Genomic DNA, 14340 nt, shown 5'->3' on the forward strand with positions numbered 1-14340 from the left:
ATCAGCATTGGCTCCCAACATCACTGTGAGCTTCATCTTGCTGTGTTTCCCAGCATGGCACTTATCTCCTTTGAATGCCAAAGTCTTGCTGGGCAACACACTGAAAAACAGTCCAGTTTCATCTAGGTTAAAAATGTTCCTGGGTTCGTAATCCTTGGTCAGCTCCTGCAATCTTCTATCGGTCCATTCTTCCACAGTTTCATCACTAACTGCATTAGATTCCCCACAAAGTTGTATAGGTTAAGTTATACCTTTTCCAAAAGCGGTCGATCCAGCCATTGGACACTGAAATTTTCAATGCGAAGAATGTTTGCCACTTTAAGCGCCTTTTCCCTTAAGAGTACACCATCAATTGGAATGCCTGTGGCTCTAAGTTTCAAACCAACTTTTTACAATTTTTTCCATTTTCTCGTATTTGCAGTATGACGCATACTTCTTTTTCCTGGAGTTTGGTCCGCATTCTGAAGCACTTGATCTAATGCTTCCTCTGTTTTTCACAATTGTATTCAGCGTGGATACATGAAGTTGCAATTCGCGTGCCAATGAAACACGTGTTCCGTGGTACGAATCAACCTTTTCTAATATTCAAACTTCTCATTCAAAGTCAAAGTTTTTCTTTCCTTTTTTTTTCCATTATTAGCAGGAAAACGATAAAGCGATAACAAAGAAGGATTAACAAATACAAACGACGGGAAAGGAAGATCGCGGCAATTCGCTCTGACCACTCGACTCACATAACAAGAACAAAAAAAGTAAATGTGACGAATCAGCGACAATAACTTTAACAACTCCAACAACAAACGCAAATGTAAAAGAATAACCGTAAAATAACTAACTCGGGCAAGACAAACACTGAATCACATGATAACGTCTCCTTCTTGAGACTTATACTGTACTTAGCAATAGAGCAAACATCTGATATCTCCTTCATCTTCTTCTCCTCCTCCTTTGCGGTTTTGTTAATTCAACTCGGATTTCTTCTTCTTCTTCTTGAAAGATTAATGAGTACCTTATCGTTGTCGGATTTGAAAATAAGGTTTAGGGCATAGTGGAAAACACCTGATATCAAAGAATGCACTGCATTGATTACGCGGAAGTTCAATACTGAGAGTTCTAAGAGTTATTATAGACTATGGTTGTTAGATTTCGCCATCATGCCATGGTTATTCAAAGTGTTTTAGGTTAGTTGCGACGCCATTTTACCTCAATTTTTTCCCCTCAAACGGCCTGTCGTGTCGTAAATGGCGGGAAGCATAAAATGTCGCAAACATAAATTTGAGGATTTCAATACATTGTGAGCATAGGAAATCTCAGGGGACCAACAAAAAATGTTGTAAAAGACGGGAAAACGTAAAAGCCGGGAACGTAAATGCGGGGTAATACTGTATTCTTACTGACTTAAGGCATATACACATGTAATATATTTGCTTGCGTGCATTCTTACAGTGTGGTTTATCTTCAGTCCAACAAATAATAGCAAATTTCAAGAATGGAGCTGAATTATTTACATCGGCAAAAACCGAAGAATACGGTTACCGTAAAGCATATTACAAAATAAAACGCAGAAATATATACAGTAATATTAACACATTGTTGTCTGGACGCACGCTACTCTATTCTTTCCCGTGGACCGGCAACAGAAGCACACCTAGCATGAGAAGTAGGATGAAATATAAATACCTGTAAAAACCTGTAAATGGTTCTAGGACTCTGTTTTCGACCTTATTTGTCCATCCATCAACCTCACTGTCACTGCTATCACTGGCATCTTCACTCGCTTTATTGTCGCTGTCAACAGACTCGTCTGAACTGAATGTAGCACTTTCACTTCCGCGGGTATATTTTGACGTTGACTGACGCACATCTTCACAATCACTAACACCTACACTTTTGCAATCACTAGGGACATCAGATAAACTATCAGCATGCATTTCTCCAAAAATTTCATCATCGTTCAAGCTCTCTTTGCTATGATGTGCCATGCTGACACCTGGCAATACACTCGGTCAGGCGGTACTGAGTGTTATGAAATCACACTTCCTGTGCCGAAAGTATTGTCAAGGAAAGAATATATCTATCTAAATTCGGATCAACGAAGACTTTAGTTTGTAAACAACACGAAATATTTCAATTAATAAATGGCGGAGAGGACAAAAACACTCAAGTATGAAGCAATGTGAGAAAACGTTAAATTACGTAGCCAGTTGCCCGCGCACCAATACGAAACTACGTTAATTAATGTAGCCCGTCATTAATGTGTTAAACTGAGTGAGGGTGAGAGAGAGTGTGTATTTTGTTAATTCCTCATTAAGCTTGAAAACCGACTTAATTATGAATATCTTGATTGATCGTTTATCATCATTTACTCGGGTAAGGTACTGATACTTATACTGAGGTTAGTTTGTTGATGGTTTTGTTTCGTGATTAAATATGTAAATAGCCAAGTTGGCAGCACTGATGAGGGAACGAATATCATCAATCAGCTTTATGCAGCTTCTGTTTGGCATTTCACACAAACCAGACTAATAACACTAGCCAACTGGCTATGTAGTCAATGAGAAAGTCCTAAAATTCATATTATGTTTCCTATTCACGGATTGTTTCACAAAAATAGTTTTTTTCTTAACCATTGTCCTGAGACATGTAGAGACATGTAACTTTTGGGGATGAAGGTATCAACACACTGTTGGCATTATCTTGACAACATTGTAACAGATTTCTGTCTTACAATTTATATATTCAACTGGTGGGCACTTACCTCCGAAACTCCACGAGGAACATTGCGTACCCTAAGTTTGCACGACTGCTTGAGCAGACCTGAAACAATTTGACAATCACCAGAGTCTGTCAACATCAAGTTATCTGTATTTTACTTCAGCCTGAAGTTCATGTTAACAAGATGTTGACACTTACCAAGACCATATCCCACTTCCATATCTTCTACTCCTGGCTCCATCCTCACCGAAGGTCTGTGAAGCAAAAAATTTTGGATTACTAGTCAACGCATTTTACAGCTATGAACATAATGAATGGAAGCTGATAATCCCATTACTGTGCCATTTAATACAGCAATTTCTACTACAAACTATCTTACAAGGACAGTACAAAGAGAACAAGGAATGGACTAATGTTGACCCTGAAAAGTGCTGCATGACTCCTTGCTGGATGTCAACAGGCTTCCCCTTCCACAGTTAACTTCAATATATATTGTATTACACTGCTGTAGAGGCCCCTCAGATAAGGTATTGAAAAGACTATAGTTAGTTCAGAAGAAATAAGGTGTACTGGGAGTACTTTCATTCTTCTAATATCAGGCTTTTTTTTTTTTTTCCCCCCTAGGGGCTTTACGTCGCACCGACACAGATAGGTCTTATGGCAACGATGGGATAGGAAAGGCCTAGGAGTTGGAAGGAAGCGGCCGTGGCCTTAATTAAGGTACAGCCCCAGCATTTGCCTGGTGTGAAAATGGGAAACCACGGAAAACCATCTTCAGGGCTGCCGATAGTGGGATTCGAACCTACTATCTCCCGGATGCAAGCTCACAGCCGCAGGCTTGTTTTTAGACATTTAATAGAGAATCTGATTGTTTAATCACCTAGCACCACTGATCTGCATTTAAGGCCATTGCCCAGGTGGCAGATTCACAATCAGTTATTTACAATTTGTTTTTTATAGGTGTGCAATTTATTATAGTTGTTTTGAAGCATAAAGGACGACTAGACTTAAAAAATATTGAAATATGAGATTTCTCGTTTTCTAGGCAAGTGTTAAGGTCTATAAAAATACAATAAATCATATTATCTTGGAAATAAAATCATGAAATTATTACCTTAACTGACAATGATGTCACTATATTCTAAATATCTTCTGCCAGTTTTTTTAAACAGCTGATTTGGAATTTTTTTTAGCCGAGCTCTCAGTGTTAAATACACCCATCTTTCTAATGATTATGAAGGGCAGACGAAGCAAAAATACTAATATACACTCATTTCTGTAACAAAAGATGTACTCCATTGTCAAACATTTCAACTTTTGGTTTCAACATGTACAAACAGTGTCCAGCAATTTCAAGTTTGTACTATGTGCAGTCAGAGTAAAGGTCAACTTACAAGAAACTTGCAGTATTTACAGCACTAGTTGTCCATTTGTGTATATCTTGAAGAAAAAAGCAGAAGTCATTATATTTCTTTAGGGTATACCATTTTTCTGTTTTTTCCATAATCAGTGATGCCATTAACAGTAAACAAAGAATCCGTCTTGCAAGAGTGGGGCAGTACACCCCATTAACATGATTCTTGGTCAGACTCTAAATCTTAATTTGTAGTAACAGATAGTAAGCAGATCTAATGCTACACACTGTGAATTTTAAAACCATCCTCTACAATTTATTGTGTAAGATTTTATAAGTATTGGAAAGGGTAACACAAGTGTCAAATCAAGTCATATGTTCATCCTATTTCGTGTTCCATTTCTTGTTCATCATATACTGCATTTTACAGCATAATCGTTGCACTGTTTATAGAAACTTTTCTGAAAAAAATAGTAGGGTGCGACTATTAAGCGAAGAATATTTTAATACTAGTATTTGTATTACTAAAAAAAATTATAACTGAACTGTATTTTATTCATAATTTATTCGCAACAGTTTGGCAAACATTTATCCAATCTGAAAAAGAAACTCATAAGTTAATTGTCATTAACCTGAGCATTAAAGTTAAAATATTACACTAGCAAAAAATTAATGCATTGTTGTGAAATACGGACTTCCTGGTAAACAATTTACTCGAAATTGTCTGTGTCTGTATCACTGGTTTCAATATCTAATACTGTATGTGAAGCACTGCCCTCACTGCTGCTCATACCAGTAACAGATCTTTTGTCTCCCTGCCATACTGCATCACTTTTGGATCCGTCTAGTGCGTTCAAAATTCAAGTCCTATTGAAGCTCTTGGAAACTAGTTCAGGTGGTATTGTAATGAACTCGCCATGTCCGCCAATTATCGTCGTACTTTCTTCGCATCACCTCATACCGAACATCAGTGGTGATCACCACCTTTCTTCTTCGCTGGCTGATCTATCACTGAACATCATGATCATAGGTCGAGTGTCCACTGCTGTCATTGCTATCAGCCTGCCTCACGCCTCGAATGTTCAGTATTTTCGAATTTGTTGTGCGCTGCGTGTGACATAACCTTCCCTCGTGTCCCTCCCCTCTCCTACTTGGTAATATATACTACCTAATACAGCCTTCTCATCGAGACACGTTTCGACTGTTGGGGAGAGAGACACTGGGAGAAGATAGTCTTTATGAAGTTCCCGTAAAAGTCCAATTTAGTTTCGAACTTCTTCATATCATCGTGCACCATGAGTTAGTGTAGCTTGAAAGTATATTTTGAGATTCTGATATCTAAGCTTATCGACTGTTTGAATTCTATGTTGGAATCAATATGGTAGCCAATGGATTCCTAATTCATGTAATTTATTATGCTCTTCCAATCTTGTGATTTTTGAGAAACCAGACATAAATTTAGTCAATACTTCAGAACTCTTGTAATTTACTTCAATGTTGTTTGTATAAACTTACTGTGAAGATGGGTTGCTTTGTTAAAGATTGTAGACTGGTCATTCTCCGTATTTGTGTACCGTTTTTCAACTATTCTCTTAATCAGACTTCGTCTGCTCAGTGTTTTCTAGTTACCCTATGCCACTGAATTGGATTTATAAATATCATCTGGAATCTCTATGTCATTTTAACCTAGCAGTGCCCTATTCTATTGTTCACCTGTGTTTCCTTAAAATGTTGTATTCTCTTTTTTCAAACTTGGTTGGGAAAAATCTTTTCTATGCATTTCAGTCTGTACATGACAAAATCTCACTCAGATGATATGTAAACAATGCAATACTGTCATGCATTATCTGTAATTTTGTAAACATTTTCCTATCATTTGCCACGATCAGAAATGCAATGTTCTGTACTTTCGGTTGTGTTTCAATACATCTATTTGTTAGACCGATTACCTTTGGTATTCTCAAAAACCCTCTTATCTCCTTGTAATTTCTATCCATACCATCCACGGTTCTCCTATAGTTGCCCAGTGTTTGGTGGTTGCTTAGTTATTAAGCTTCCACTGCAAACCCACTCTGCTACTATATTTTTCGTGAGCTCTTTTCTTACTATTTTTCATTTAAACTGTAACCAAATAAACCACATTATAAGGTCCAAATTCTACATTAACCACGAGCATAACAAGTCGAAAAAGAAATGCCTAATATTTCCAGTGGGCATCAATTGCTGATCACCGCTCATCATGCACTCGTATAATCGACGTAAGTGGTCTTGAAATGATTTGTTAATAGATATGTCCAGTGACAGCAAAGTAGATGTTAGACCATTGGGAATAACTACCTATTGTTACTTATTTTCATTGAGAAGTTGCTTTACTTCTTTCAAGAGGTGAACTCGAAAACTATCTAAAATGAGCAGAGCCGGCTGTTTACGTAATGCACTGGGTTGTCTATTCCATACAGTTTTAACCCAGTCCAGCATGAGTTCTACATCCCTCAAACCCTTTGGTTGCACTCATACACGAATTCTACGGGGTAACTATTTCAGGCATAGGTTTCCTCTTGAAAAATATGAAAGGAAGCAACTTTCTTCCACCAGCTGTAATGGCAAGCATTACTGTGCATCATAATTTCTCACAGCTTATAAATCTCATATTTTATCCCGTATTGGATCAACACGACTAAGGTTAAGTTATAAGTAGGTTCCCACCTTCCAATACTTATCAATTTCTATACAATAGTTTTTTTTGCTATTTGTTTTACGTAGCACCGACATAGATACGTCTTATGGTGACGATGGAATAGGAAAGACCTAGGAAGTGGAAGGAAAAGGCCGTGGCCTTAATTAACGTACAGCCCCGGCATTTGCCTGGTGTGAAAATGGGAAACCACGGAAAACCATCTTCAGGGCTGCCGACAGTGGGGCTCGAACCCACTATCTCCCGATTACTGGATACTGGCCGCACTTAAGCAACTGCAGCTATCGAGCTCGGTACAATAGTTTTATTAATTACATAACATAAACCAGCTTAATCTCTAGGACATGTTTCATTCCGATTATGGAACATCTTCAGCTAAAAGATTTTACAAAATGGCAAGACAATTAAAACACATTGATAGTTATGATACAATAGCTAAAAGATTAGACAAAATGGCATGAAAATTAAAACACATATGATAGTTATAATCTATATATATAAAATAAGAGTTTTGTCTGTACATTGCTCAGAATTTGAAAAGAATGGTATTTCTGCATTGGTCATGTCCACAGTAATCAGGAAATGCACTTTTTACTTTTCCGTAATTTCTGTCTGCCTGTCTGTCTGTCTGTATGTATGTACACGCATCATTAGAAAACGGCCAAAGAGAATTTAATGAAAATCGGTATGCAAAGTCGGGGAATAAGACGCTACAATCTAGGTCATAAATAATTTTATTCACGCTGATAGAAATGGTTGTTTAGGGGAAGGCCTAAAATTTAATTTTCAAATATTTATGTTTTTAGTAGTCCTATCTTCATAAAAATTGGTATGCAAAGTCTAGGAATACGTCGCTACAATCTAGCCTATGAATAATTTTATTCACGCTGAGTGAAATGGTAGTTTACGGGAAGGCCTAAAATTTGATTTTTAAATACGTTATTAGTGGTCCTATTTCATTGAAAATTCGTATGCAAAGTCGGAGAATGAGCCACTACAATTTAAGCTGTAAGTAATTTTATTTATGCTGAGTGAAATGGTAGTTTAGGGGAAGGCCTAAATGTAATTCTCAAATATTTATATTATTGTCATATCGATAAATACTACATAAGCAAAGTTATAGAGAATTAAATTTCCGACCATTTATGTCTTATACACTTTTACCGTACCGGGTATGATAACACAGATATTCATGAATTTGTATTTTTGTTGCTAAGTCCATATCAATGCCGAGCCACGAGAAAATGGGTTAACAGAATTTAATGAAAATCGGTATATAGAGTAGGGGAATAAGAAACTACAGTCTAAGCTATAAACAATTTTATTCATCCTGGATGAAATTGTAGTTTAGGGGAAGGCGCCTAAAATGTAATTTTTAAATATCAATGTTATTGGTCCTATTGAAAAATACTATATAAAAAAGTTATAGAGAATACAACTTCCGATCATTTATCTTTTATTCAGTTTTACCGTACCGACTATGATAAGAGTGGTATTTCAGAGTGGGAATAAAACGAAATGTGAAGGCCTATAATATCGAAAGTGCATAACATTGATCAACAATACCATGACATTGACCATTGTTTATTATGATGTTCTTTGTCTCTTATGCTGTCTGTCAACTCCGATAGATGGGATTACTGCTGCGTACCGAGTATAACAGCCTGACTGAATATTGGCGGGAAATAGCCGGGGAGTTAGAAAACTTTCTTCTTTAGCATGCCATTCCTCTGGTTCATACATTTTCTGATACAGCTGGTACGTAACACACTGGATCATCATAGTATTTCAGCTATTTAATCCCTACTCTGACGCGCTGTTTTGAATGAGCAGTGTGCATACTTAAGGCAGAGCCTCCCTTAGTGGTGGTGGTGGTGGTGGTAGTAGTAGTAGTAGTAGTAGTAGTAGTAGTAGTAGTAGTAGTAGTAGTAGTAGTATGGCCTGGTCTAGAATAACAATTTAGGCCTTTTCCAAATTATAGCACCACAACATTCACTAAATAACTCAAAATTCAACTCTGAAAAGAGCCGTTTCTTTATCTTCACTTTTATCAAATTCTACATTCAATTTATTCCAAACTAGCATTGAAAAGGGGGTTTGTCTTCTGGCTTGGAGGAAAAATTTGCCTTCAAGTCAGATAGATTTTTCCGCCGCCAGTGTAGTGAACTGATATTTTCCGGCTCATCGGGTACTCCTAGGAAACAAAATAGTAACTGGGCATAGATTTTGCCCTGGGAGTCTCCACTATTCGACCCTCTCCCCACCGAAGAAAGCCGAAGACTGTTCACGGATCACAGCTGTCTGCGGTTTGGTCATTCCAGGTCTGGAACTTTGGACTGTTAGATAGGCAGCGTAGTCCTGTTCGTTAAAAGTGAGAAAATGTTGGTGTTTAATTTGAACGAGTATTTCGTAATATAAAAGCATTGCTTTTAATCGTGCCATTCATATTGACGTCATTGTATGTACATTTCAGTTGGGAAAACCACTAAGACAGTCTTTCTGAGGATGTAAAAAGGCATTATAATGAAAACATCCCAACCTGATTGTGACTGATGGTATGAAATTGGGTCTACCATTACAGTGAAAATTCCCAGTCTTCATATGAGAAAAGATGTTTGGTGACCTCCCATCGCGTTTCTAGGGTAACGTTAAGAGCTATACAATTTAAGACAATCTTGCTCACAATGTATACACTACCTAACCTAGAATTCTGTATACAATATAGAATTCCGTAGCGAAGCACGGGTACATCAGCTAGTGACAAAATTAAATGTCCATTCATGTTGGTTAATTTTTTTTCTTTTTTTTCTTCCAACAAGTCAGTGTCCAAGTGACGAAGTAAAATCGGCAATAAGGTTCATCTTTATGTTGGGGATGTGTATATTTGTTAATCTTGAAGATAAAATTAGAGATATACAAGATTTTCTTAATGTATGGTTATCGGGGGAACTCTTGATAAAACAACCGTAGTTGAAGTTGAGTTGCGGTTGAACTATTAAAATGAGTCTTACAGTCAATCATGTCGTATTTGACGTCCTCCCTTACGCCGTGTCGCTTTGATAGTCCAACCGCAACTCAACTTCAACTACGGTTGTTTTATCAAGAGTTCCCCTGATAATTATACGTTAAGAAAATCTTGTATATCTCTAATTTTATCTTCAAGATTAACAAATATACACGTCCCCAACATAAAGAAGAACCTTATCACCGATTTTACTTCGTCACTTGGACACTGACTTAATGAAAAAAAAAAAAAAATGTTTAACCAACATGAATGAACATTTTATTTTATCATTATAACTATCATATGTGTTTTCTTTTTCGTGCCATTTTGTCTAATCATTTAGCTATTGTATCATCATAACTATCAATGTGTTTTAATTGTCTTGCCATTTTGTCAAATCTTTTAGCTGCAGATGTTCCATAATCAGAACGAAACATGTCCTAGAGATTAAGTTCGTTTATATTATGTAATTAATAAAACTATTGTATACAAATTGATAAGTATTGGAAGGTGGGAACCTACTTATAACTTAATCTTAGTTGATTTCTCACTACCGTTAGTTTTGATAAATACACTCTGTGATCCTTTTAGTGCAATAGTGCAGTTGCAAGGCACATCAAAAAAGACTGGAACCTGATCCATATTACAGAGTTGAAAAAAGTATGAAGTTTCCTGGCACAAACGTAAGACAAATTTATCATCATGTCCGTGTAATCAGCAAGCAAACTTTGACACAGTGTTGTTCTCCTCCTACGCACTGACAGATTGTGTCATCGCATGAACTTCACAACTGGAGCCCAGAAGTCAGGCAAAATGCCGTTTTTAACTGGGTGGATATATCAAAGGGAAAAACAGAGACAAACATTTCTCATATGTTTGGAAACCGTATGACCAGTTATTTTGCGGGGGTTTTCTTTTTTTTTTTTTCTTTTCAATGTACTGTATTCACTTTCAAAAGTGAAAAATCAGGAGAAATTTTACAGCGAATCACGACGAATTACGACACATCACTGATGGCAGAACATGTACAAATTCAATTCATTAACAATTCTATTTGCCCATATATATATATTTTTCATCATTTACATGTGAATACTAAATACTGGACATACCTGAACTGTGAGAACATGTGACTTCTCATCCTTCAACATGGTGATCACATTATGGCTAATTGTTGTTCAACACACCAGTAGCTGACTTAGCCCTCTTCAGAAACTCGGAACTAAATTTTTGCTCAGAGTACTTGCCTTGCTGAACTGATTTCAAGGTTAAAAGTTTCTCCAAAGTTTGTTCAGACAGCAAGGATCGGAACTGTGTTTTTGTCTTTGTGACTCTGCTAAAAATCCTTTCACATTCTGCATTGCTATGTGGAATTGATAAAATAGCAAGCAAGAATCACCTTAGAGAGTCTGTCATATTTAAGTACACCATCAGGTGATTTCATCTGACCTACCAATGCCCACTGAACATCAATTCTTCCTTTTGCCAGGTCTGTTTCTTCGAGCTGAAAGTTACAGAACTGGGAGTGCAGAATATCAGTTTCTTTCCCCAAATGTTACATTTCACTAGTCAAAATGTTCGGACACTTGTTAATGAAAAATCTAAGGCTAGAAAATGATGCCTCAATTACAGCAGATATATTTGCAACTTCTGCATTAATTAATTAAAACTTCATCTTTGAATGGAAATTTGTGTACCATGTAGTCACACGATGAAGAGAAACACTTTCTAACAGACTTATGCACCTTTCCTAAGCTACAAGGTGTTCACTAAAACAAACGCAGAGTTCCCTATCATCAGATCACAATCATCCTTTTAATTTGCTTATGATAATCTACATCAAGAAGAGAGAAGGATCTTTTAATAACATCTGGTTTCACAAATCTTGCCATCACATTCTTCAATGGCTCCTCCAAAACTGACCTCAATAAGGGGATGTGCGGCTACGATTGGATTCTCAAAGATATCCATAAAACTTGAGGGGATACGGCAAAAAGATTTATGTAAATTTGATGAAAGGAACATGAAAAGTCGTTCTTCACGTGACAATGATGGCTCTTAGTGTCGTAGGTAGTTTCATTTTTTTAGTGAAACTGATGACTGGGTTTTCCTTTTAACTGAGGAGTGAGGTGAAATGGTACGACAATCCTTAATCTTTTCAGACAAACAAGACACATCTGCACTTAAACTGTGCTTAGGAATTTTGTAAGTCTTCAAAGTTCCCATCTGAGAATTCTTACTCACAATTTAGCTCCTGAATAATGTAATCAAAGGGTCCCACTGAAGCAAAATCCTATCTAAACACCTTCTTAGTGATAACCATCGAGTAGGCACATGCTTCAGAATTTTCCTGATCTGTGTTGTGTAAAGTCTGAAATTCTCTGAACTTTTCTTTCCTCTTTGCACTTCTTTCCAGATAATAAAATATATCAATTATACTTTCATCTACATTTACGGGCAAGCACACCGCGCCCTTCTCGGCAGCAAGATTAATTAGGTGACGAGCAGCCTACGATGATTAAGTTACTATTTTCCTGCTTCAAACATCATGCCACACCATTATTCAATCCTACCATTACTGGAGCATTATCAGCACCAAGAGCTAGGCAGTTTTTTAATGGAATGCAGAATTCCCGAAAAGTTGAGAGCAAAAGATTGGCAATGTTAGCTCCAGTAGCATCCCCTTCTAAATTCGGCACAGAGAGTAGCCAACTCTGAATTTCATGGAGTTCAGGCTTAAAAAATGTTACAACAATGGGATATATCTTTAAGTCGCTTTTATTGCTACCATCAGCAGCAACAGAAAATGCATTCACCTGCAAAAGTGATACAATTTTCGCCCTTTCTTCCATGCACATTTCTATAATGATAGTCACTGTTTCGTTCTAGCACACCCATATCGTTTAGCAATTTCCGAATCAGGAAACATTTTTCAACAAAAAGGTCCCGCGTGATCGGCACAATTTACAGGCAGGTTATGTTCTACTATAAATGACGTAAATAACGCCTCGGCATTCGTCACAGGATTTACATCTTGGTTTTTACATGAAAATTTCAGTTTCTGGTTTCTTTCTACACACTGGACACTCTCCTTATGTTTTTTCGTTTGCATATGCTTGAGTATATCGCATTTCCCGCCATGCGCAATTGAAAAATCACACCTACATATAGTACAGAACGTGAACGTTGGTTCCTTTCTGGATTCACTCAAACACGGAAACTCTTCCCTATAAGCACTTTTAAACACTGCATCATCTTTTTTTTTTTGGCCAAAACAAATATTAAGGCACAACACGAGCACTTCTGCAGGTCTTGCCCCGGGTAGAACGACTATGTTTCTGAGGTTAGGTTACTCCAAAGAGAATGTTACTGGCTTGACTTGCTTGCAAAGAGAATGACTATTATAGACAAAAGAGCAGCACATGACCGGCCACTGGGCCCCGTACTGCCATCTGGTATCATTATTAGAACTATCGACCAGCCATACTCAGCCATATTTTGATAGAACGAAGAAATCCAGAGGAGTTTAAAATAATACAAAAATTACAGATATTGCTCTGAAAATCGGGAGATCGGACCCGGCGATCGGGAGGAATGATGAAAAATCGGGAGTCTCCCGCTCAAATCGGGAGACTTGGCACGTATGTGTATTAATAATAAAGAAATTCCATTTAAAGTAAGATAAAAAAATTACATTTATACAAACTATATTTTCATATTACACAAATCTCTACTGAAAACTCCACAAGCTAAATGGTCAAGAGGGTTGCCAGGTCCCGTCGCTGCTACGTAAAATTACGTGCTGGTGGCGATTATAGTTTTAAAAAGAACAGCAACTTGGTAACCATCCTTTACTAGCACTAATCAGAAGGAAAATGGAAGAGGTCTGATACTTCAAAAAATTGAAGGTATCAGCAAAAGAAAGGGAAGGACCACGAAAAGCGTGAAAATTTAAACACTCCAGGCCTCGAAAAATTAATACCGTCGGGACCGGAAAAGAACAAGAGCTGACCAAGGGAGGGCAGACAGAAAAGATAAGAGCAAGGAACCTGACACATGTGGAAGCAATGCCAGACTCAGCTAGGGAAACCATGGTCGCCAACTCACATTCACAAGTTGAGCCCCCTGGTCCGCCTTTTAGTCACTTCTTACGACAGACAGGGAATAACGTTGGCGTTATTCTATCATCCCCACCCACAGGAGGATGTAAGATTAAGTACTAAAATATGATGCAGATGCATGTTACATAGCTTACATTAAAGCATCTTCATTATTTCAGTGCCCATTTTTGTTCTTATAAATGCCTATTTCCTAAATATAAGTGCTTATTTGCATGCTTATTTTAGCAAAAATAAATGCCTGAACATCCATGCTCTACTCATAACCCACCCATGACTTGCCTTAAACCGAGTAATTGGAATGTTGTGTACGTGTGTTACCTCTCGTGCCTTCATTAGTCAGCCAATTTTACGTATTTCACTGATGTACACAAATACTTCTTTGTCAATTTTCTGACACTTCCCTGTTTCCAAAATCTAAACGTTCATCTAGAATAGTTTGTGTTTTACCTTG

The 14340-nt window shown here is 37.3% G+C and overlaps 1 protein-coding gene across 2 annotated transcripts in view; it reads right to left on the reverse strand.

Annotated features, from left to right (window-relative positions):
• Positions 1-14340, reverse strand: part of LOC136875964 (uncharacterized) — a 672636-nt gene that overhangs the window by 457017 nt on the left and 201279 nt on the right. For both annotated transcript variants that reach the window (XM_068228419.1, XM_068228420.1), the window contains 2 exons: positions 2914-2969; positions 2759-2817 (listed from right to left, as the gene is read on the reverse strand). In XM_068228419.1, the coding sequence (XP_068084520.1) occupies positions 2759-2817; positions 2914-2969 (115 nt within the window). The remainder of the gene's footprint in view (positions 1-2758; positions 2818-2913; positions 2970-14340) is intronic.

This window comes from Anabrus simplex, chromosome 6 (genome assembly GCF_040414725.1).
Source record: "Anabrus simplex isolate iqAnaSimp1 chromosome 6, ASM4041472v1, whole genome shotgun sequence".
Taxonomy (NCBI): Eukaryota; Metazoa; Arthropoda; class Insecta; order Orthoptera; family Tettigoniidae; genus Anabrus; species Anabrus simplex.